The sequence below is a fragment of the Corvus hawaiiensis genome, chromosome 6 (genome assembly GCF_020740725.1).
Source record: "Corvus hawaiiensis isolate bCorHaw1 chromosome 6, bCorHaw1.pri.cur, whole genome shotgun sequence".
Taxonomy (NCBI): domain Eukaryota; kingdom Metazoa; phylum Chordata; class Aves; order Passeriformes; family Corvidae; genus Corvus; species Corvus hawaiiensis.
In genome coordinates, this window is record NC_063218.1 from 2,580,087 (window position 1) to 2,602,551 (window position 22,465).

The 22,465-nt window shown below is 60.2% G+C and overlaps 1 protein-coding gene and 1 long non-coding RNA gene across 3 annotated transcripts; one reads left to right on the forward strand and one right to left on the reverse strand.

Annotated features, from left to right (window-relative positions):
* Positions 1-130: 130 nt before the first annotated feature.
* Positions 131-15,504, reverse strand: NID2 (nidogen 2). Of its 2 annotated transcripts, XM_048307273.1 has the most exons (22): positions 15,218-15,504; positions 14,286-14,594; positions 10,744-10,976; positions 10,192-10,520; positions 9,368-9,517; positions 9,045-9,290; positions 8,624-8,824; positions 8,277-8,495; positions 7,822-7,965; positions 6,965-7,093; positions 6,739-6,882; positions 6,537-6,656; positions 6,231-6,458; positions 5,271-5,507; positions 4,927-5,148; positions 4,633-4,802; positions 3,415-3,544; positions 3,091-3,262; positions 2,469-2,626; positions 1,743-1,866; positions 980-1,092; positions 131-891 (listed from the first exon to the last, which is right to left on the reverse strand). In XM_048307273.1, exons 1-22 carry the CDS (start codon positions 15,404-15,406, stop codon positions 881-883), a joined length of 3,978 nt encoding a protein of 1,325 aa, XP_048163230.1. In that variant the 5' UTR covers positions 15,407-15,504; the 3' UTR covers positions 131-880. The 2 variants fall into 2 exon arrangements, with proteins under 2 accessions (XP_048163230.1, XP_048163231.1); XM_048307274.1 differs by lacking the exon at positions 5,271-5,507.
* LOC125327599 lies at positions 14,710-20,121 on the forward strand. The gene is made up of 3 exons (XR_007204327.1): positions 14,710-14,951; positions 19,433-19,572; positions 19,918-20,121. It is a non-coding gene; the product is annotated as an uncharacterized LOC125327599 (long non-coding RNA).
* The last annotated feature ends 2,344 nt before the right edge of the window (positions 20,122-22,465 follow it).

Here is a 22,465-nt window from a genome sequence, read left to right on the forward strand (position 1 = left end):
GGGAATGTTACATAAAACCTTCTTTTCCTGAGGTGCTGCCCTAGGAACAACTTGCTCCTGGCTTGCTTGCTGCTTCCCCATGCTGAAATATTCCCTTGCCACTGAAATACTGAAAAACTGAATCCAAAGGGAAACTTAAACCAACCTTTTTTATTCAATTATGGAAGTAACCTAGAAAAAGTGAAGCATTACAATGTAACTGGTATTTCTGAACATGTCTTGGTCTACACTGGGCAGGTCTAGGAAGGCACTTGGAAGACCCAACAAGCATGAACAGATCAATTCTAGCATATTCTTCTAATATAAATACTAAAAGACATGCATGGAGGCAGTGGTGAAAACACAGAATCATCCTCTGGAAAATCTTCAACGCCTTTGCCACATCCCATCCCCGTTCTGCAGGATTTTGGAGCACACACAGAGTCTCTGGCTTCAGGGCTGGTGGTTATTTAGACCCAGCAATTTACTGCATTCACAGCTTCCCACAGGCACTTAATTTATTTTGGATAAAAGGACCTCTTGGTCAGATTGTCAGAACGATGAAAAATGAACCCATCCTTCTTCCAAAAAAATAAAACATTGGAGTGAAAAAAAAAACAACCTACATTTTAAATCTTGCAAAAGCAAGAGTTTGAGTCATGGCTTGAGCTTCCCAGGACCCTTTTTTGGTGATATCTCATTGTTTTCCACTTGGTAAAAAAAATACAGTAGTAAAGTCTTGAGGTATAACTCGAAAAAATACTTGAAAATCTTTTGCAGGAAAGCAGGGCACTTCATGGGCCTCGGTGAGGGACTTTCCCCCCCTTGTATGCAGTGACAGTTCTGTGGGTCTGAAACTCTCCTGGGTGCAAAGATTGTTGTTTCCTTGAAATTGGAGTTGCTATTTCCTGGCTGCAGGGAGAAATGGAGGTTTTTAGTGCATCAGGCAGCCAGCAGCCATCAGAATTCACGAGGGGATGGGGTTTGGGGTGGGTTTTACCTCCAGGGCAGTAGGGATAAACTGCTGTTATCCCATAGAGGTGGGACCGCTGCTCTGGAAGATACTCGTCAGTGAAGGAGCCAGTTTCTTTATTGACAGCTATCACCCCATCCCTGGTGGAAAAAGGGGAAGAAGTGTTTTATTCACCTATGAAACTTGGGGGTTTTTTCCCTTCTTTATGTGTGTTTTAAGAACAGGCAGCTGAAAAGCTTGGTCTGAACACCTGCAGGACAAGTGGAAAGAAATTTGCCCCGTAAAATCCTCCTCCAGCTCATTCAGTGCATTTCTCTCTGGTGAGGCAGCCACAGAAAAGAGCCTTCCAAGGAGAGATTATCTCCCTGAGAGTCTCCTCCAAGCGTGGCAAGCCTTTAAGTGTTTGTTGTAATGTAAGACTGGATGGGAGTTGTGAGAGCTTCCAGCTGGAGTGGGAATAGAGGCGAGTTCCTGCTGCCGAGGCAAAGGGAACGGCTGAGGACAGGATCTTTCCTTGGACCTAATCGAGATCCAGACACTTGAGCCAAGTTTTAGCTTAAAAAAAACCCCCAAACCACTGTTTTATCCCTCCCAGGGAGCTGGGCTTGTGTCTAAACAACTGCTCCGTGCTGAGATTTACAAGCAGATGTTGCTGAAGCCACTTTCAGCTCTGCAGAGACCCACGAGAGCTCTGGGGAAGCTCCAGGATTTGGGAGCAGGCTGGGATTCCTGTCAGGGAGGGAAGCTCAGCATTCCCAGCCGTGCAGGGGTTGGGTTTTTCCCTGCTCACCGTCTCCAGTCCGTGTGGTAGAAGTGGTTGGCGTAGCTGATGATGCTGAAGGGGTAGTTGAGGTTGCTCTGGATGACGCGCCGGCCTGTGCCGTCCGGGAATGTGCATTCCAGGTGTTTGGTGCCTGTTCAAAGAACCAACATATTCCCCATCCCACTGAAAATGCCATCCCAAATATGTTCTGTGTATTCCATAGCCCCATAGGGATTATCCAGCCCAGCTCCAGGCCCTGCACAGACACCCCAACAATCCCACCCTGGGCATCCCTGGCAGCGCTGTCCAAGCGCTCCTGGAGCTCTGGCAGCCTCGGGGCCGTGCCCATTCCCTGGGGAGCCTGGGCAGGGCCCAGCAGCCTCTGGGGGAAGAACCTTCTCCTGATTTATTACATTTTGAAACAGCTTTTCAGCCTAAAGATGTAGAATCATAACATTTAGGTTGGAAAAATCCTCTAAGGCCAAGTCCAGCCATTCCCCAGCACTGCCAAGGCCACCAGTGCTCCATGTCCCCAGGTGCCACATCCACACGGCTTTGAAATCCCTCCAGGAACGAGGACTCCACCACTGCCCTGAGCAACAACATTTTCCATGAAGAAATATTTCCTAAAATCCAATCTAAACCTCGCCTGGCACCACAGTGGAGCCCACAGGTAGCACTGGGCTGAAGACATCCAGGTTTTTCCCTCAAAGCTCAGTGTGACATTTTCTGGTCCATCCTTGGGGACATTACCTGCGTCTGCCCAACACAGCAGCTTGGAGAAGGGGTCAAAAGTCAGGCCATTGGGTAAACCAATGTCTGTGTGCACCAGGACCCTCCTGTTGGCTCCGTTGACAGTGGAAGTTTCGATTTTGGGAGCTTCACGATTCCAGTCCGTCCAGTAAAGGTTGCTTGGGAAATAATGCACAAACAGGGCACACAACAGTAAGGAGTGGTGGGAGGTTATCCTGGTTCTTGCCAGGAGCAAGGCCTGGTTTTCCCCTTATCAGTGCCTGAACCAGCTTTATTTGATTAGGAAAAAACCTCTCCAAGCAAAGCAGAACGATACCAAACATGTTTATGACCCAAACTGCAGCTCCTCGATGAGGGCGAGCCTTAGGAGTAGCACATTTTGTATCCCAACAACACCCTGGAGGCACAGCCTGTGTTTCCAAAGCTTTTCCAAATAATCTACATCCTGATACTGAAACAGCAGCTTTAGCCAAATCCTGCATTGTTAAATAAAAGAGGGGCTGGGGAACAGAGCCAATCCCTCCTACAGGGTGTGCCGGGTCAGGACGGGGCCTCGGCAGGGCCGAGTTTTGCACCTTGCAAAGCCCCGTGTCCGAATCCCTGTGGGATTTCTGCTGCTCACCCTCGGACGGGGTCCACGGCGATGGCGCGGGGGTTGACGAGCTCGGTGTCGAAGAGCACGCGGCGCTCGGAGCCGTCCAGCCGGGCGCGCTCGATCCTGTCCAGCCCGCTGTCCGTCCAGAACACGGCCCGGCGCAGGTGGTCCACGGCCAGGCCCTCGGGGCTGATGAGCCCTGGTGGGGGATGGCCGCGCTCAGGGAAATGGTGCTCCAGGATCCCTCAGGAATCCCCAGCCCGAAGCCGAGGGATGGGAGGAGCCCGGAGCTGCGGTGGGAACAGCAGATGTGGCTTTGGGCAGGTGACACTGGGGACACGCTGGCCACACCTGAGCTGATGATGGTCTCTGGCTCGGAGCCTGGCTCCAGGCCCGCCCGGCTGATGGTCCGGCCAGCCACGTCGGTCCAGTAGATCATCTTCTCCCGGCAGTCGTAGTCGATCCCCACCACAATGGAGCCCTGCCAGGGTCGGGAGAGGGACACGGGGTGAGATCCTGCCAGGAGCATCCAGGAGCTTCCTCATCCCAGCAGCCGGCACTGAGAGCTGCCTGGGACACGCTGCAAGTGGGGAGTGACACTCAAATCCCATTTCCCCAGCTAAAACCCGCCCCTGACGGGTTCCCACTGCACCCTCCCGGCTGAATCCCGCAGCAGAGGATTTTAGGGCAGCTGGTGCAGGCTCACACCCACATCCAGATGGATTTGAACCCTTTGCCTCAAGGAGAGGCTGCTCCAAGAGTGAAGCCAGCCCAGGGAAATGACCTTCAGGATGGGGAGAGGGAATACTTGGCAAGGTCTTTCACTTCCCCAGGGTGCAGGGAGGGTCGTGGCCCAGATTTCAGCGTTCCTCTGCCTTGGTCTGGCCTGGCTGGAGATGCACATGGACACGCTCCAAGGGGAGTCCAAGGAAGGAAAAAAGGGAAGTGTGCAGCAGAGCTCTGCAGCTGGAAGTCTGGGCTGTGACCAACCCTGGAGAGCTCTGGGAGCTCCTGAACTCCTTCCCTTTGTGAGCAGTCCCAGCTCTGGGATCTGTCCAGGACTTGCCTCTCTGCTGGGGATGGCTGGAGGGAGGTGAAAATAGAATCCATAGGATCCCAGAATGGTTTGGGCTGGAAGGGGCCTTAAAGATCATCTCATTCCACCCCCTGCCATGGGCAGGGACACCTTCCACTAGCCCAGGCTGCTCCAGCCAGGCCTTGGGCACTTCCAGGGATCCAGGGGCAGCCACAGCTCCTCTGGGCAACCTGAGCCAGGGCCTCAGCACCCCCCCAGTTAATAATTTCATCCCAATATCCCATCTAACCCTGCCCTCTGTCATTGGGAAGCCATCCCCCGTTGTCCTGTCACTTGTCCGAAGTGCCACCAAGGCAGCCAGCACAGCCAATGTCCCCAAATACCAACATCAACCCTCAAGAGGTGACCCCTCAAACTCCGACAGCTCAGACAAGTGGTCCAGAGAGAGGTGAAAACACCGAGTGGCAGCACCAGCCTGTCCCAAACTCCCCCCGGCATTCCTGCACCCCATCCCCATCCCAAGGATACCGTACATGCAGGGAGAGAAGGGTCTTGGCCGCCTCCTTCTGCAGCCGGGTGCCGTTCAGCGGCAGGTACCCGATCTGCTGGCCCTGGGCGTAGAGCAGAAACGTCCCCGTGGCCGGTGGGGACACGTCAGGCCGGGGCTCGGGCCGGACACTGGGCGAGGCGACGCTGGGCAGACCTGGCACGTCGGAGGGCACAGAGATGGCTCAGGGAGCGCTGTCCCCTCGGCTCCACACCCGGAGCGGGGCACGGCGCCTGAGCTGTAGGTGTGGCAGGGTGACTTTGGGGTGCTGGGCTCTTACAGGGCGGGGTGGTGCCGGGCTCGGAGCGCGTCCCCGGGATCTCCCGGCCGCTCTGCTCCACGCACCAGCAGTAGCCGCTGTCCCCGTGGCACTGCAGCGGGGTGAAGTCGCCGCTGGCATCGCACTGTGGCACGTACTGGTCCCCGCGGGGGCTGCCCCCGTAGTGCTCCAGCAAACTCTGCCGCCAGCGCTCGCACATGCTGGGGGGCCGCTCCGTGGGCTCTGGCACGGGGAAGGTGACAGTCACCCCCTGTCAGCCTCCCCACTCAGGGCACTCAGAGCCCCGTGTCCCCCTCTCCCTGCTGGCTGTGCCCCCACACCGAGGATGCTCCCCAGGCACTGACCTGGGCTCCCGCAGCGTGGCGGGGTGGTGCCCGGCGCCGTCCGGGTGCCGGCGATCTCCTGCCCTGCCACGTCCACGCACCAGCAGTGCCCGGAGCTGCCGTGGCACTGCAGGGGCCGGTACCGGCCCTGCTCGTCGCACTGGGGCACGTGGCCGTCGCCCACGGGTGAAGGCCCCGGTGGCACCTCCCGCGGGTACATCCTCGCGTGTTCGCAGGGCGTCAGCTGCTGGATGGACTCTGCCGGCGGCAAATGCCCCCACCCCGGGCTCAGGGGGTGCCACGTGGCTCCCCTGGAGCCACTTGGCACCTGGGTTTGGCCCTGCTTCACCCCAGTCTTTCAGCACCCCTTGGTTTGGGGGAAGGAGGGGGCAGGGCTGCCCCACTCCAGCCCACTCCACACCCCATAGCTGTCCCCTCCACAGGCTGACACAGGAGGTGGTCCAATGGCCACAGCCACTGTAACCCCATGGGCCAGGGCACCGAAAACACCCAGGAACCCCTCGATGCACCCACTTGAGAGCACCCTGCCCTCAGTGAAGCCGCAGAAAGGTGATTGGGCAGAGGGGCACAGAGTCACAGAATCCTTAGGGTTGGAAGGGACCTCTGGAGATCCTCCAGTCCAATCTCCCTGCCAAGGCAGGGTCACCTGGAGCAGGTGACACAGGGATGTGTCCAGGCGGGTTTGGAATGCCTCCAGAGAGGGAGACTCCACACCCTCCCTGGGCAGCTTTTCCAGGGCTCTGCCACCCTCAACATAAAGAAGTTCTTCCTACGTTGAGGTGAAACTTAGGATGTTTTAATTTATGGCTCTTTAGTTTACGGCTCCCCTCCATTCACTGTGGCCCCACTGTCCCCGTGCTGCTGGTGGCTGGACTGGAGTGGGATGCCATTGGGATGCCAGCCAGGTGCCCAGGGACCTGACCCCGCTCCCCTCACCCCTGGAGGATGTCACTCACTGACCTGGGCTCCCGCAGCGTGGCGGGGTGGTGCCCGGCGCCGTCCGGGTGCCGGCGATCTCCTGCCCCGCCGCGTCCACGCACCAGCAGTGCCCAGAGCTGCCGTGGCACTGCAGGGGCCGGTACCGGCCCTGCTCGTCGCACTGGGGCACGTGGCCATCGCCCAGGGGTGGCACCTCCCGCGGGTACATCCGCTCGTGCTGGCAGGGCGTGAGGCGCTGCGGGTTCCCTTCTGCCAAAAAAGAAGAGGAGAGTGAGGCCGGGGAAGCTGTGCCAGGCAGAGAGGGCACGGGGGGAGCGGGCACCTCACCATACGTGCACTGGAAGCCGTCGCCCACGTAGCCGGGCTGGCAGCGGCAGGAGAAGGAGCCCGGGGTGTTGTAGCAGGTAGCAGCCGGGTGACACGGGCTCTCGGCACACTCATCCACATCTGTGCAGAGGGAAGATGGCACCAGCAGGGACAGGGACACCCTGGCAGCCGCGGCGTGGGGTCCCTCCCATGCCCACCTTACCGGAGCAGTGGATGCCGTCGCCGGTGTAGCCGGGGAGGCACTCGCAGGTGGCGCGGCCGTCGCCGTGGGACAGGCACCGCGCCCGGTCCCCCGGAGCACAGGGGTGCCGCCCGGCCTCGCAGGGGTCACTCGCCGGTGCCAGCGCTGTGGGGACAGGGGAGGGGTGATCAGGGCACGTCTGTGAGGCACAGGAGATGGGGACACCCCGACTGGGGCCAGCACTTACGCACACACGCCTGCCCGTCCCCCGCTGGCCGGTACCCGCCGCGGCACTCGCAGCGGTAACTGCCCGGCACGTTCAGGCACACGGAGAAGGGGCCGCACTGGCTCAGGCCCTCGGAGCACTCGTCCACATCTAGGGAAAGAAGGAGACACCGAGCACCCCGATGGTGGTGGGACACCCCCATCTTCAGGCTGCTCCTGGGCTGACAGGGAATATCCTGCCCTGTGCTGCCCATCCTGTGTCTGTCACTGAACTTAATCAGCTACAGAATTAACTTTCTGACCAGCTCAAAATAGAAGGGAAAAAAAACCAAAACTGCTTTTGGGGTATAGTTTTGATAAAGAAGCACTCGTTCGAGGCACACCAATATTTGGGGCTATTTATGATTTAAAACTAGAGATCAGACTGGTCACTTAATCCTGTTCCTTTGGAAAGGCAGGATCCTTGAACTCCTCACCAGCATCACTGTGCAGTGCAACTCACTGGCACTGGGCAGCTTCTTGTGGAAAGGGACTCCAAATTTGGAAGATAAATTTGCAATGTGAAGTTTGGTGTGATAGCAAAGCAACAACGAAGCTGGCTGCATTTATGAAATACAGGGATTCTTTTTCCACTGGCTTTGCTTTTTTCCCATCTCTCCTTTTTTTCCTCCTCTTTTCTGCTTGCTCTTCTTTTCTTGCACTTCCCCAGGGACCTCCAGCACCCTGCCTCAGTTTCCCCCCATGATTCATCTACACACTTGGTGAAGCTCTGTGGGTGCTGTGACATCCCAGCATCCCAAATAGCACTGACCACCTTGGTGCCTGATGGACACAGACCCACCAGTTCCCCCCCAGCACCCACCCCCCAGCCCCACTGACCTCGGCAGCCCCGTCCATCCCCGCGGTACCCGGCCGTGCACTCGCACGTGTACTCGGTGCCCACGCCGGGCCGGCAGCGCGCCGGCGCCTCGCACGTGTGGGTGCCATCGTGGCACGGGCTCACCCCAGGATTCTCGGCATCGTCTGCGGGCACAGAGGGATGTAGGGGGGAATAAGAGATCTGGGAGACACAGGGAGTGACCATCCCCACTTATACCCGATGCTGGCATCAAATGTGCCACAGTGCCTTTGTCCCATGCAGGGAACCACGGCCGTGCCACCCCCACCCTGCCAGGAGCGCTGCAGCTCCAACTGCTTGGAAAACCCCTCTTTTCTGGCTGATTTTGGGCAAAGCGAGCACACGGCAGCTTTGGGAGATGGCAGCATCCCCACTGGGGGCTGGCACCCTGGATTGGCACCGGGATTGGCACCCGGGGGTAGGTGCTGGCGCTCACCTCGTGCCGGGCCGATGCGGGCGGCCAGGGCGTAGCGCAGGACGTGCTCGTGGCTGTCGAAGAGGGCGAAGGCGCGCGCCACGGAGAGCTGCTGCCACGCCGGCAGCCTCGAGTGCGGGCACCCCGAGAAGGTGATGTTCTGGCGCAGGCGGTAGGACAAGGTCTGGTTGGCAGTGCCCGCGGCCACCGTGTATTCCCGCTGGCCTGAGGAGGTCACGGCTGCCGGACGGCACGGAGAACCCCGTGGGATGTGGGAAAGATTGTGTCAGCGTCAATGTGGCTCGGTTGTCTTTGGGAATTTAGGGGTGGTGTGCGAGGAACTGAAGCCAGGTGAGCACAGGTCTTACCTGAGCTGGAGTAGGAGTAGAGTTCCTTGTAGGGAGTGATGCGGACGGTGACGTTCTCCGGCAGGAACGGCAGCTCGCCCTGGATGTGTGTCCTGAGGCTTAAATAATTGTCCGGCCCCAGGCCCTCGGCTGTCTGAGTGACCTGGACCGTCTCCCCGCCGGGGTAAAACGTCACCTCCAGGTTCTGGGTGAATTCAGCGCCTGGGCAGGAAAAGGGCATGGGCACCATTTGTAGGGACAACCCCAAAGCGTCCTTCCCCCAGCCCATCCATGGGAGCTCACAGCAAGAGGTGACAGCCAGCTGAGAGAGGGATTGGAGAAGCCACGGAGCTGCCCTGACCCCCTCACCACCCACCCCAAGGAGCCACCCCGCAGAAGCCACACCCCTTGGCGCGATGGCACATCCCGAATCTCTGCTCACCGGTGATGCTGAAGCCATTCTCAGAGCCGGGCTCCTCCAGGGCAAAGAGCCACGTGAAGAGCCCCCCGACAGGCAGCAGGGGCAGCAGGGCACGGGCAGCAGGCTGGGGCACCCCGCTGATGGCCGTGTAGGCTCTGCCGTCGCTGCCCACGATGTAGGCGTGCAGGTCCACGTCCTGGAAGCGGACGGACGCCCGTCCCACCCTCAGGCTCCCGCTCACCTTCCCGTTGAGGCGATGCACGGCCCCTGGGTGGGGAGACGGGCACCCCTGGCAGCGGCCACCCAGGCACGGGCTGCCCGTCCCCGCCGCCCGCCCCGCGTACCTTCGGGCAGGCACTGCCGCCCGTTCCCGTAGAAGGTGGCCCGGCAGTGGCAGCAGAAGCCGGCGGCGTAGTCGGTGCAGAAGGCGTGAGGGGAGCAGCGCCCGTGGTGCTGGGCACACGTCTCCTTGCTGGCTGCGCTGTAGGTGAACACTGGGGACAAAGGGAAAAGGTTGGGGATGCGGTGACAAAGCCACCCCTCATGGTGGGGGGGTGCCTTGCCTTCTTGGCCCCAAAAACACCACGAGCCAGCTGGCAGTGGCGGTTCCCAAGGGAGTCACCCGGGATGCAGAGTGGTGGTGGAAGGTTTGGAACCTGTTCCCCGATTTCAGGCAGATCTGACAGAGGGCAGGAGATCAAATTCCTGAGGGTATTTTTGGGAGACAGTTGGCTGAGGACGGGGCTCTGCTCCCCCGGGCACGTGCCACAGCGACTCCACGGCTGGCTGGGTGGCGGGGAGGGCGGCAAGGCCAGTCCCGGCCTCCTGCTGGGACCTGTCCCCTGAGCATCCCACCCCCTCCCGTGCTCCAAGCCTCCCGCCTTTTCCCACGGCAAGCCCGGCGGGCAGGGCTGTGTGGCTGCAGCAGCCCCTTGGCAGCGGGACTGGGCTGAGAGGAGGCGCTGGAAGGCAACAGCTTTGCAGGAGCAGCTCCAACCCACCCTCCTCCAGCACCAGCTGCTTGGGAAGGGGTGAACTCACAGCCAGGGGCCATTTTTAGGGAGCCACCCGCCACGAGCCATTCCTGCTCGGTCACTGTCCCCATTGGGTCATCACCCCGTGGGGTCATTGTCCCCGCTGGGCCATCGCAAGGGCTGTGGCCGCTCACCATCAGGGTTGAAATGCACGTCCTCCTCCACGCCGACGCCGTGGTGGCCAGAGCTGTAGGAGGAGGGGTTGGCAGAGTAGCCCTGCTGGGCGTCCCTCCTGCTGGGGACAAAGCCCAGGAGCACCGGGGAGCGGGAGCCGTGGCTGGGACGCTGAGCCATGGACGTGTGGCCGGAGAGGGGGCGGCTGTAGCCGGTGGTGCCGGGATTGGGGTGCCCAGGGGGGCTCTGAGGCACGGCAGGAGCGGCTCCCTCACTGCCCCCCGGCTCCACGTGCTCCACGCCGCCCACGTGGAAAACCCACACGCCGGGAATTCCCGTGTTGCTCTCCCTGTGGACACAGCACACACGGACATCATCGCGGGCGCGCTGGAAAAGCCACCCCAAAGGTGACACCACCCCTCCAGGACCCCAATACAGCTCCCGTGCAGCTGAGGCAGCCCAGCACCCCCAGCTCACTCCCCAAATTCTTCCAGGCTCTAAAAACCTCCAGGGCTGGGAGAAGGTGACCCTGCTCCCCCTGGCCATCCCCACAGCCCCCAGGTGCCACACACCTCTCCAGGCTCCTCAGAGCCTGCTCGCTGCTGGCCAGGCTGTGGAAGAGCCCGTCCCTCTTCGGGTCGTCGCTGTCCCCCCAGCTGAAGCCCACCCTGGCTGGCAGCTCCAGCTGGACGTTGTAGGACTCCTTGGGTCGCGTCCCCAGGAACTGGAGGCCGCCGTTGGGGTAGAGGAAGATGGTGTAGGTGTCCTCATCGTTGTAGGCTATGACTGCCTGGAAGGTGTTGAGCTGCCAGAGGGAGAGCGGGACAGATGGATGGCATGGAGGGACAGGAACACGGCAGGGGAGGGAGCAGGGATGTGGGAGGCAGCCCCACACACACCACAGGGCATGCAAGCACCCCAAAAGGGCCCTCCAACAGAGAGCACCTCCATGGAGCCAGGCTGGGAGAGCTGGGGGTGCTCACCTGGAGAAGAGAAGGCTCCAGGGAGAGCTCAGAGCCCCTTGCAGGGCCTAAAGGGGCTCCAGGAGAGCTGGAGAGGGACTGGGGACAAAGAACGGAGGGATAGGACACAGGGAATGGCTTCCCACTGCCAGAGGGCAGGGATAGATGGGATATTTGGAAGGAATTCCTGGCTGGGAGGGTGGGGAGGCCCTGGCACAGGGTGCCCAGAGAAGCTGTGGCTGCCCCTGGATCCCTGGAAGTGTTCCAGGCCAGGTTGGATGGGGCTTGGAGCCACCTGGGCTAGTGGAAGGTGTCCCTGCCCATGGCAGGGACTGGATGTTCTTTAAGGTCCCTTCCAACCCAAACCATTCCAGGATCAGCCTGCAGAGACCTCCTGGGGAACAGCAGGAGCTGGGGCTGCTCCTGCCCAGCCAAACCCCAAGTGCCACAACCTGGGAGGATGCTCAGCATCCTCCCAGGAGCCCACGGCACAGCCAGGCCACCCCCTCAGTGCAAGGGTGTCCCAAGGAGCATCCCTGGCCCTGTAACCCCTGCACAGGGTTGGCACTGAGTCCTGGGAGCCCCTCACTCCTGTCCCGCTCGCACTGACACCCCCCTGCTCCATCCCATCAGCACCAGAGGAAAACCCACACCCCCCGCTTGTCCCTGAGAACATTTTTAGCTCGGTTTCCTCCGGAAAAAACATTCCTGTGCTCCCAGCTTCCCATACATCCCGCTATAGGCAGGCTGGCCTCCTGCCCTGCCAGCCCTGCAAGCCTTGGGGCCGTGCCAGGCAGCGGCACCGCGGCCACAACCCACGGCTGGGGAGGCCACGGAGCCAGCACAGCCCTCCCGAGCCGCCCGACAATCCACACCCTCCGCATGCGGAGAAACCAACCCCAGCAAATAACCCCAAGCAGGGAGCAGCCCTTCCCACCGAGCACGCAGGAAAAATGATTAAACTCCCCATTTCACCCCCGGAGCAGCGGGAGGGAGGGTGGGGGCTCCCCCCACTCCACGCCCACAGCACCAGCCCCGATTTTGGGGCGCAGGGCCCCCAGAGCATCGCTGGATTTCCTGGCAGCCCCGCGGGATATAAAGAGCCTTGTTGTGCCTGTCACACACTCGGGCATTCAGAGACCCCGAAAAGGCGGCCAAAAAGCTGGAGCTGGGCGGGATAACCCCCTCTGCCCCCGGGGCTGAATTCCTCCCCCACGCAGCAGCCGAATCACCACGGCAGCAGCTGCAGGACTCATTCTGCCTTGGGGTGGGTGGCGAAGGGGGGACATGCTGGTGACATCGATGTGCTGGCATGGTGGGATGAAAGGAAGGGGGGGAAAAGCTCCCGGCAAAGAGCTGCAAAGGGCAAATTCCAGCCCAAAAGGGCAAGTTTTGCTCCTACAGAAGTTGGGTCAGGCTTGTCCCGCTCTGCAGCCTGGGAAAATGTCACTGCAGGGACCAGGAGCATGTCCCAAGGAGTTGGAGGGGACACAGCATTGCCAGACCTCCCACCCAGGCAGGACCCCCAAAGAGGGGATTTGGGGATCCTCAACTCCCCATTTAACCCAGTTTTCTACTTTTGAGGCTCAAAAGGGATTAGCCATGACTTTCCAGAGCAAGACTGGGAAAGACTTTGGAGTCAATCCTGGTTCTGAGCAGCAGGAGGGCAGCGTTTCCATAAATGCTGCATTTGGTCAGGGAAAAAAAAGTGGTGTTTGGGGAGGTTTTTAGCAGTTTTGGCGAAGGGGGAGCTCAGCAAAGCACAGGCACAAGCTGCATTTCAGCGAGTCTTGAATGAAGCTCTCCCTGGAGCTCCTCGTTTCCAAACAAGACCGGTTTCGTTTTAAAGCCTGATCCAAACTTCTCAGAGAGGGGGAAAAAAACTGGGAAGAGAAAAGAAGAGGAGGCTGCGTTTTCGACGGCTGCGAGGTCGCTGCGAGGCCCCTGATGGCATCTCTTCAGCTGTTTTCCCAAGTTTTAAATGAGAGGAAAAAATGTGCCTTGCCTCCTTCCAAACCTCAGCTTCTTGCCTTGCTTGGCTCCCCTCTCGGCAAGGCGCTACCGAAGGGCCCTGCAACGGGGGGATGGCTGGGGATGGCTCCTGGTGGCCCTTGGGGACGCGGTGGCTGCTGCTGGGCTTAGAGTGAGAGCTCATCACCCATCACACAGTTCTGGGTATCCATCACCAGAGTTCTCCTCGTGCAGCTCATCACATTCAGCTCGCCGGAGTCCTCGCAGCTGGCGGAGCGTCACTGTCACCTCCTCAGCACGTCATCGGCCCAACGTGACAGCTCATGACTGGCGTTTTCGGGGACAGGCAGCGCTGCAGGTCCACCCACGCAAGGGCCTTATCAGCCCCGTGGGTGGAGAGCACAGGTCACCCCCCTGACCTGGCAGACCACCTCTGAGCTTGTTTTCCAGGCACAAAATCAGCCCACGGTGGAAATTCCAAAGCCGGTTCCTCGTCAACAGCGTAATCAGCACAGGGGCAGAAGTAAGGACCAGCCCCGAGCCACCAGTGAAGGTCAGGAGCACAACGGGTGACCTAAACCAGGGCCTCCCCCAGCTGCCCCCAGCCACCCTCTGCCCTGCAAAGCCAGAGCCACCAGCACTGGAAAGCTTTGTTGGAAAAGAATCGGAATCCCAGAATGGTTTGGGTTGAGGGGATCTTAAAGCTCATCTCATTCCACCACCCCCTGCCATGGGCAGGGACACCTCCCACTAGCCCAGGTTGCTCCAAGCCCCATCCAACCTGACTTTGGACACTTCCAGGGATCCAGGGGCAGCCACAGCTTCTCTGGGCACCCTGTGCCAGGGCCTCCCCACCCTCGCAGGCAAGAGTTTCTTCCTAACATCTGATCCCATCCATGTGAAGCCTCTCTTCCTTCCCCTATCACTCCATGTCCTTGTGCAAGCAACTCCAGCCATGAAGGCAACCTCTAAACCTCTTCTGGCCAACAGCCCCACCTCTGGCACAGCTCTGAGCAGAGGGGAAAACCTCCATGTTCCGCTTAGTGCTCACCCAAGGATGGGTGGAGCCACCATCCAGCTGCTCAGAAAGACAAGACTCAGCATTTTGGGTGCCACATGAGAAAAACTCCTCCTCTCATGCCATGCAGGATGGGCATCCAAGCTCAGCCCCTTGGCCTCACCTTCAGGGAGGGCTCGGTGTCCTGGGAGAGCTCCTGGTAGGCACCCACGTCCTCCCAGGTGGCAATGAAGGCATTGGTGGGCACGAAGGAGCCAGCAGAGCGAGGGAACCCGGCCTGGATGTATCCCACAGCCTGCTCCAGCACGTCCCGAGAGTCATCCTGCCGGTAGTAGATGTTCCCTCTGTCCCCGGAGGTGTCGAGGTCGGCCAGGAAGGGGGCGATGACGGGGAAGTCTGTGGGGAAATCGTCATCCACGTACTGGGTCTCCCTGGGGAAATCCTGGGTGGAGATGACCCCGTTGGTCCCCACCTGCAGGGAGAGCGGCGCAGGGTGCTCAGGAGCTGCAGAGGTGCCACCACCGCTGGTCCCCTTGCCCTGTCCCCCCCTCCTCGGTGCAGTGGGGCAAGGGGGCTGAGAGCCCTGAGGCCGCGTGGCCCCATCCGGCCGGGCAGAAAACAAAGACCTCGGGCTTCTCCATCCCCCAGGGAGCTGCAGCTCAGGGGCCATCCCAGCTGCAGCCGCTGCTGGCGGGGGGAACAGCTGCGGAGGAGAAAGCCCTCTTGTTCCTCCACAGCCGGAGACACCGGGCAGGAGACGGTGGGAAGGGGGAAAATGCATGGATGGATGGACGGATGGAGAAAACACACGTGCGGTGGGACAGCGAAGGTGCACATGGAGGGGCAGGGGCGGGGAGGAGGAGGAGGAGGGGATGTAAAGGCTGGGGAGGAAGGGGGTGAGTGGGAGAAAGGATGGAAAGATGGAGGAGTGAAAAGCCAGAAGGAAGGAGGGATGGTGGGACAGAGGGATGGAGGGAAGGACGGAGTGAAGATGGAGGGACGGAGGGAGATGATGGAGAGGAGGAAGCGGGGCACGGAGGAAGAGGGGCCGGAGGGGAGGAGAGGGGAGCGGGGCCGGGGCCAGACGGGACTCACGTAGAGGCGGCGGGCGGCGCGGCCGTAGAGGCGCAGGGCGCGGCGGAGCAGCAGCCCGGGAGAGCTCTCGTCGTCCCCGGGCCGGAGCCGGGCATCGCCGCGGGCCGGGCCGTGCGGGAGCAGCCCCGGGCGGGGCAGGGCTGCCCCCACCGCCAGCACCGCCGCCAGCACCGCCGCCACCGCCCGCATCCCGACACCGGCCACGGGAAACCCGACGGCGCCGAGCGGACCCGACCGGGAGAAGCCGAGCGGAGCAGCGGAGACGAGCGGAGCGGGACGGACCGGACGGGGCGACCCCGGCCCGGCGGAGCCAGCCGCGGGGCGGGACGGGGAGTAGCCCGGCAGGGGCGTGGCCAAGCAGCACTCGGCCAATCGGGTCTCACCCCAAAATCCGTCCCGGCTCGCGGCCCCCCCCGTCCCGCATCCCCGCGCATCCCCCGGGCCGGTACCGGCATCCCGGGGGCAGCGGGGTACCACGGCGGCGGTGTCCCGAGGGAAGGAGAGTGGGATCTTCGTGCCCCGCGGCCCCCCGGAGCCCTGCACCCCCCCGGAGCCCTGAACCCCCCCCCCCCCCCCCGAGCCCTGCATCCCCCCCGCCTCGCCGCAACGCCCCCGGGGCCGGGCCCGCGTCCAGCCGGGGTCGGGGCCGGGGTCGCGGCGTGGGCGGGAGGCTCTGGCCGCTCCCCGCTCGCTCCCTCGGCTCCCGCTCCCTTGAGCTGGGAAGAAACGTGACTCCTCATCCACAGGGGACCCGCGGGGGGAGGACGGGGGCAGCCATCGGCCAAAATCCGTCGTGCGCCTCGACTGGCAGGCGGTCAGCCAGCGGCCCCCCACGCACGCAGGGCCGGGCGCGGGGTCAGCGCTGTTCATCCTTTCTCTGTCCCATCATCCATCATCTCCCCCCAGAGAGCTCTGCAGAGATCGAGGACCCTGCCTTTGGGTTGGGGTGTTGGGGTGGGAGCACCCACAGCGGTGGAGAGGAGGACGAGCTCAAATCCCGACAGCTGCACTCCATGAGCACTCCTGGAAATCCGGGCTGGGAGCAGCCAAAAGCTCTGCTCCAGCTTCCCGGAGCGTTTCCCTCTTCCCTGGCCTGGAGTGCTGCATCTGTCCCAAGACAGATCCATGCCCGAGGAATGCCAGATAACAAGGAGGGAAGTGTCAAACTCCTGTAGGCTGTGGCGAGAAATAAATCAGGGACACATTCATGGCATTCCTGACAGGAATCCTGATGTAGGAAGCAGCTGGACACCCTCGGCCCCATCCATTGCAGACACAGGGATTTGTCACTGCGGCCCCTGTCCCCTCCATCCTAGGCAGAGTGCAATCCTCTGCATCCCGCTCATCCCGGAAAGCAGCTCCCACCCGTGCTGAGATTGAGCTGGTTTGGAATTCTGGCTGTTCCAGGGAGTGTCACTGCCGGGGCCACATCTGGAGAAGCCACTGCCCCTGGGCTGCAGGCAGCTGGCTGGCCTCAGCCCCTGGAAGGAGCCGCTTTGCCTGGCCATGGAAAACCATTAGGACATCAAGCAGGGTCCAGGCCAGCTGGACACGATCCGCAGCCTTCGAGGAGCTCCCCGTGCCAAAAAGTGGCTTTTCTTTGAACCTCAAACACCTCCATGGCTCTCCAGGGAAATTGGGAGCTGCAAGGGGCCAGCAGCGCCTCTGCCTAGTGAGAGATCCCAGCTGGGATGTCCCTTCCTCGGGGAATGGTGGCATTTGGTGGCACCTCGGAGGTGGCAATGGGCAGAGGGGGCAGGAAGTGGGGGAGGGAAAGGAAGGAGAACCTTGCTGCTCCTTGGGATCTTTGGGGACTGTTGAAAATCCAAAACACAGGCCCTGAGGATCCTCTGGACTGGGAAGGAGGAGCTGCCAGGCTTCCTGAAATCTTTAGAGTGCTATAAAGTGCCTTTTCCCGACTCCAAAAAAAAAAGTGGCAGCTGGGAAGAGCTGGAGTCCTGCCCTGGCCTTGGGAGCAGAGTCCTGCTGGCATCCCTGTGGCTTTGGGAGCCTTAGCGGGGATGGGAACAGGGATGGGGATAGGGATGAGGAAGAGGATGGTGACAAGAAATGGGATGAGGATAAGGATGGAGACCATGATGTGGATGGGGTCAGGGATGATGATTGGGGTGGGGAGATGGGAATGGGTAGAGATAGGGATGGGGACAGAGATAGGGACAGACACTGGGATGGGTGTAGGAATGGGGATGGATATAGGGACAGGGATAAAGGTGGAGACAAGGATGGGGATGGGGATGAGGATGGGCAATAGAAAAAGAAGAGGAAGATGGGGGAAGGGACAAGGATGGGGATGTGGAATAGGTCTTGGGAGGTGGATGGGATTGGGTATAGGGACAGGGATGAGAATGAAGATGGGGATGGGGACAAGGATGGGGATGGGGACAAGGATGGGGACTGGGGACAGGGACAGGCTGTGCTCGCCCACACCCTGTGCTGGGAAGGGAGGTGGTGCAAGGACTGCTCCCTGTAATCACTTCCATGTGCCTCGGCAGAGCCTCTGGCTGCAGGGTCCATCCCTTCCCTTAGCTTGGGCATAAAAACAATCCAGAGCCATTTCCTGGGAGGCATTTTGGGCAGAAACAGATGTGCTGACACTGTGGAAATGGGGGAAGCTCTGGGATGGGGCTGAGGATGGATCTGGCCCGACCCTACAGCCCCCACCACTGAGACACTCCCAACCCCTGCGCTAAACTGGGAAAACCAGGACAAACCACTGGTCACGCTCCTGCCAGATGTGGCTGCCGGAGGGGCCGGCACCTCCCTGTCCTGCTGAAGGCTCACCTTCCCGTGGGCTCCCAGCGAGAAGCAGGAAAAGCAGAGGAATCCCTGGCTCAGAGATTGCTGAGGCAGGAAATCCCGGCAGCCTCTCCCCCCAGCCTGGCAGCTCTGAGATCGCTGAGCCCCTGCAGCCGGCAGAGATAAGGGGAGCAGCAGGAAACGCGCACCTCTCCCGGGGCAGCCAGGAAAGGAAGCGATTCCCGGTGACGGGAGCGTGCCTGGGGGCTGCAGCACACAGCGAAGGCTCTCACAGGATGCACCGGTTGGCGCTTTGGGATGTTTGGAGAGAAGCTGGGCTGGTGTGGGGCTGGGATAAGGGCAGGGATTCAGCTGGCGCTGGCACGGGCTCGGTCAGCAGTGTCCCGGCGCCAGCTGGGTCAGTGGGTCACTGTAATAATGCCCTTGGAGCATTTCTCCTCCTGGATATCGGGAACCAGCCCTGCTCCAGGTCAGGCTGTTTGGCAGGAAGAGCCACAAACCCGTGCCTTAAACATCCCTGCGGTTCCTGCAGGAAAGGGCTCCTGCAGGGAGGTGGCTGTGCACCCCTGAGCTCCCCGGATCGGCACCAAAAAGTGTTTTGGTCTCACATCTTAAGAAACGGAGATGTCTGTGAGGTGCCCCGTCACAGAATCATGGAATTGTTTAGGTTGGAAAAGCCCTCGAAGATCATCGAGTCCACCCATTCCCCCAGCACTGCCAAGGCCACCACTGCCCCATGTCCCCAAGTGCCACATCCACACGGCTTTTAAATCCCTCCAGCACTGCCCTGGGCAGCTGTGCCAGGGATGGACAGCCCTTTCCATGAAGAAATTTCCCCTAATATCCAACCTAAACCTCGCCTGGCCCAGCCTGAGGCCGTTTCCTCTTTCCTGTCCCTGTTCCCTGGGAGCAGAGCCCGACCCCTCCCGGCTGCCCCCTCCTTTCATGGAATGATAGAAAGAAAATCCCTCCATCCTTAATAACTGGAATCTGCTGGGTCATACCAGCCAAATGGGACAGCAGCAACTCCGAGGCTCGATAAAACCAGACAGAAGGAAGAGAAACCCCATTAGCTGCCCCCTTGCCTGGGAAGGGAGGCACAGCCACGGGTTTGAGCTGAACCCTCAGGAGCCATTTGGGACCCCCCAGCTGGTGCCCAGCTTTCCAGCAGCAGGGACGAGCTCTGTGCTGTGCCAAGGACAAAGGGGGACTCTCTGGGTGGCCGTGCCCCTCCTCTGGGGTGGCTCTGCATCCCCTCAGGCCATCTCAGGGGATTTCTCCTGCTGGCTCCATCTCCCTGCCGTTCCTGTGGCTGTTTCCTTTCCCGGGAGCATCCTGAAGGAGCTGAGAGGCGGGCAGGTCCCCCCCCGCACAGCACCCAGCTCTCCATTTTTGGGAACAATCCTCATTAATTTTGCTCTCAATTCCTTGACTCAGCTTCGCCTCATGACTCAGCACCTCCTCGTCCTGGCCCTCTGTGGGGACCCACTTCCCGATGGATCCAGGGATGGACCCACTTCCCAATGGATCCAGGGCTTGCTGAGGTGCATCCTCAAGGACAGCCACCCCTGCTGCAGGTGATTTCCCATGCAGGGTCCATCCCACACCCTCCAGCTGTGACCCAGCACAGATCTTTCTGCTCAGGGCATCACAGGTGTTCTGGGAGAGAGGTTTTCCCTATGGAGAGCTGGAAGGATGGGGTTCAGAACACCACAGGGTGCATGGAAAAACAAGATTTTTATAAAAAGAGGTTTTCTTGGCCCTGGGCAACTCGGCTGGAGCAGAAATGTGGGAAAAGGAGAGTGCATGGAGAGGAGGCTTGGAGCACCCTGGGATAGTGGAAGGTGTTCCTGCCCATGGCAGGGGGTTGGAATGAGATGGGCTTTAAGGTCCCTTCAACCCAAACCACTCTGGGATTCCAGGATTAAGCTGCTGAGTCCTCCCAGCTGGAAAGCAGAGCTCGGATCTCCCAACACCCTGGGGAACCAAAGACTCACAGGATGAAAACTCGGCTCCCACGTGGAAAAGTTTTCTGAGACATCTGAGCCCCAGCCCAAAGGACTGCTCGAGGTTTTAGAATGTATTTTAAGACACAAAGGTAAAGAAAAGGGTGTTTTTTAAAGCTCTGGGGCTCTCCTTCCTTCCTTCCTCTCTCTAAATATTGCTGCAAAGCTGTTTTTGCTCCGGCAGCTGCCGGATGAGCGTGCGGAGCCCTGTGAGCCCCCGGAGCTGCCGGGAGCTCAGCACGGAGCTCGCAGGGAGCTCCCAGCCCTGCCTGACACTGACTGATTCCTGCTCCCCAAGATTAGCCACAAGCTCCTTATTTGGTCCAGGCTCCAGCAAATTCCCTGGCAGAGGGGATTGCATCTGCAGGCAGAGCAGCCCGGATGGGTTTGTGCTGGAGCACCGAGAGGGTTCACAGCAAAGATAAAATCAGCCCAGCGCCTGCGTTTCCAAGGAGTCTCGTGTTTTTCCCTGCAGCACAAGGCACAGCAGACGCACAGTGCCTGTCCCCATCACTCTCCAGAGCACAGAATCATGGAACAGAATCACAGAATTCCCTGAGCTGGAAGGGACCCACAGGGATCATCCAGGGCAGCTCCTGGTCCTGCACAGACCCCCCAACAACCCCACCCTGGGCATCCCTGGCAGCGCTGTCCAAACGCCCCTGGAGCTCTGGCAGCCTCGGGGCCGTGCCCATTCCCTGGGGAGCCTGGGCAGTGCCCAGCAGCCTCTGGAATAGCGGAACCTTTCCCTGATATCTGACCTAAACCCCCCAACACAGGTCTGATCCTGCCCCATCCCAGGGCTCTGACCCCGACACCCGCTGGGCTGAGCTGCTGCAGCTTTGGGACACTTCCTCGGGTGTTTATACCCAGAATCAAGAGTTTGCTGCAGATTTAGGCTTTATTTGCTGCATGGATTAGGTGCCCCTGGAATGTGCCCAGCTGGAAGAGGACAGGGACCCACAGAATCCCGGAATGCTTTGGGTTGGAAAGGACCTTAAATCCCATCTTGTTTCAACCCCCTGCCACGGGCAGGGACATCTTTGCCTAGACCAGCTCCTGCAGAAGCTGGGATCCCATGGCCCGCCCTGGGAGCACCCTCAGAGATGGGATTCAGCCCTTCCCACGGCTCTAACAAACCCAAGTCGCCCCCCAAAACCTCTTTCCAGCTCATCTCTCCTCGCCTGACCTCCTGGGGCCTCCAGCCCTGACCCCTGCAGCCCCCGAGGGCTCGGGGGTGACTAATCCCAGCAATTAGCCTCGTTCCCTGCATTTATCTGCTTCCCGTCTTTGTCTCCCACTGACAGCCCCTCCGAGCAAATCTGCTTCCAGCCCCATTTCCCCGGCTCCGTCTCCCCCCGCCAGCCTTTGTCCCGCGGAGCCTCTCGGGGCTGGGTGAAGAGGTTATTCCCCCCCGACACGTGTCCCTCGCATCCGCTGTGACCAAAAAGCAGCGCCCAGCAGCGCCGAGGTCACCCGGGCCCGGCAGGACTCGCTCCGGCTGCAGGCGGGAGGATTTGTTCTTTAAATTGAAGACGGATGCAGCCCCGGCGGCGTTTCAGGCTAAAAGGGATTTTAGGGCTGAGCGATCCGGCTAAATGGGGACAGAGGGCTTGGGGTGGCTGGGAATTCAATGGGAAATCGCGGAACACATGGGCAGCACATTTGGGAGCTGCCTGCCCCGCCCTCCTCGGGACAGGCTGTGCATCCACAGGGGAGCTCCACGGACACACGGAGAGTCAGAGGGATGGAAGTCCTCGCATGTGTGCGGTTCACAACCTTTCCATGCCTAAAGCAGCGAGCCAGCCCCCTGCATTTAATTATTGTTATGTTTCCTGAGATTTTATTTTATTTTTCAGTTCAGGATTCTTCTCCCGTTAAACTGAGCTTCAAAATTTTGGGGGGATTTTAAATCCCCAAATTAAAACAAACAAAACAAAAAAACCCCTTCAGAATCCTTCAAATCCCCTTTAGGTGGTTTTTCCCCAACGAGGTACAGGCATCTCAGGAAGGAAGGAAAAAAGAGACAGAGAGATGGAGGGAAAAAAGGATGGATTTGGGTTGAATGGGACCCTAAAAATCATCCAGTCCCACCTCCTGCCATGGCAGGGACACCTTCCACTAGCCCAGGCTGCTCCAAGCTCTGTCCAGCCTGGCCTTGGACACTTCCAGGGATCCAGGGACAGCCACAGCTTCTCTGGGCACCCTGTGCCAGGGCCTCCCCACCCTCCCAGCCAGGAATTCCCAATTCCCAATCTCCCATCCATCCCTGCCCTCTGGCAGTGGGAAGCCATTCCCTGTGTCCTGTCCCTCCATCCCTTGTCCCCAGTCCCTCTCCAGCTCTCCTGGAGCCCCTTTAGGCCCTGCAAGGGGCTCTGAGCTCTCCCTGGAGCCTTCTCTTCTCCAGGTGAACACCCCCAGCTCTCCCAGCCTGGCTCCAGAGCAGAGGGGCTCCAGCCTTTGG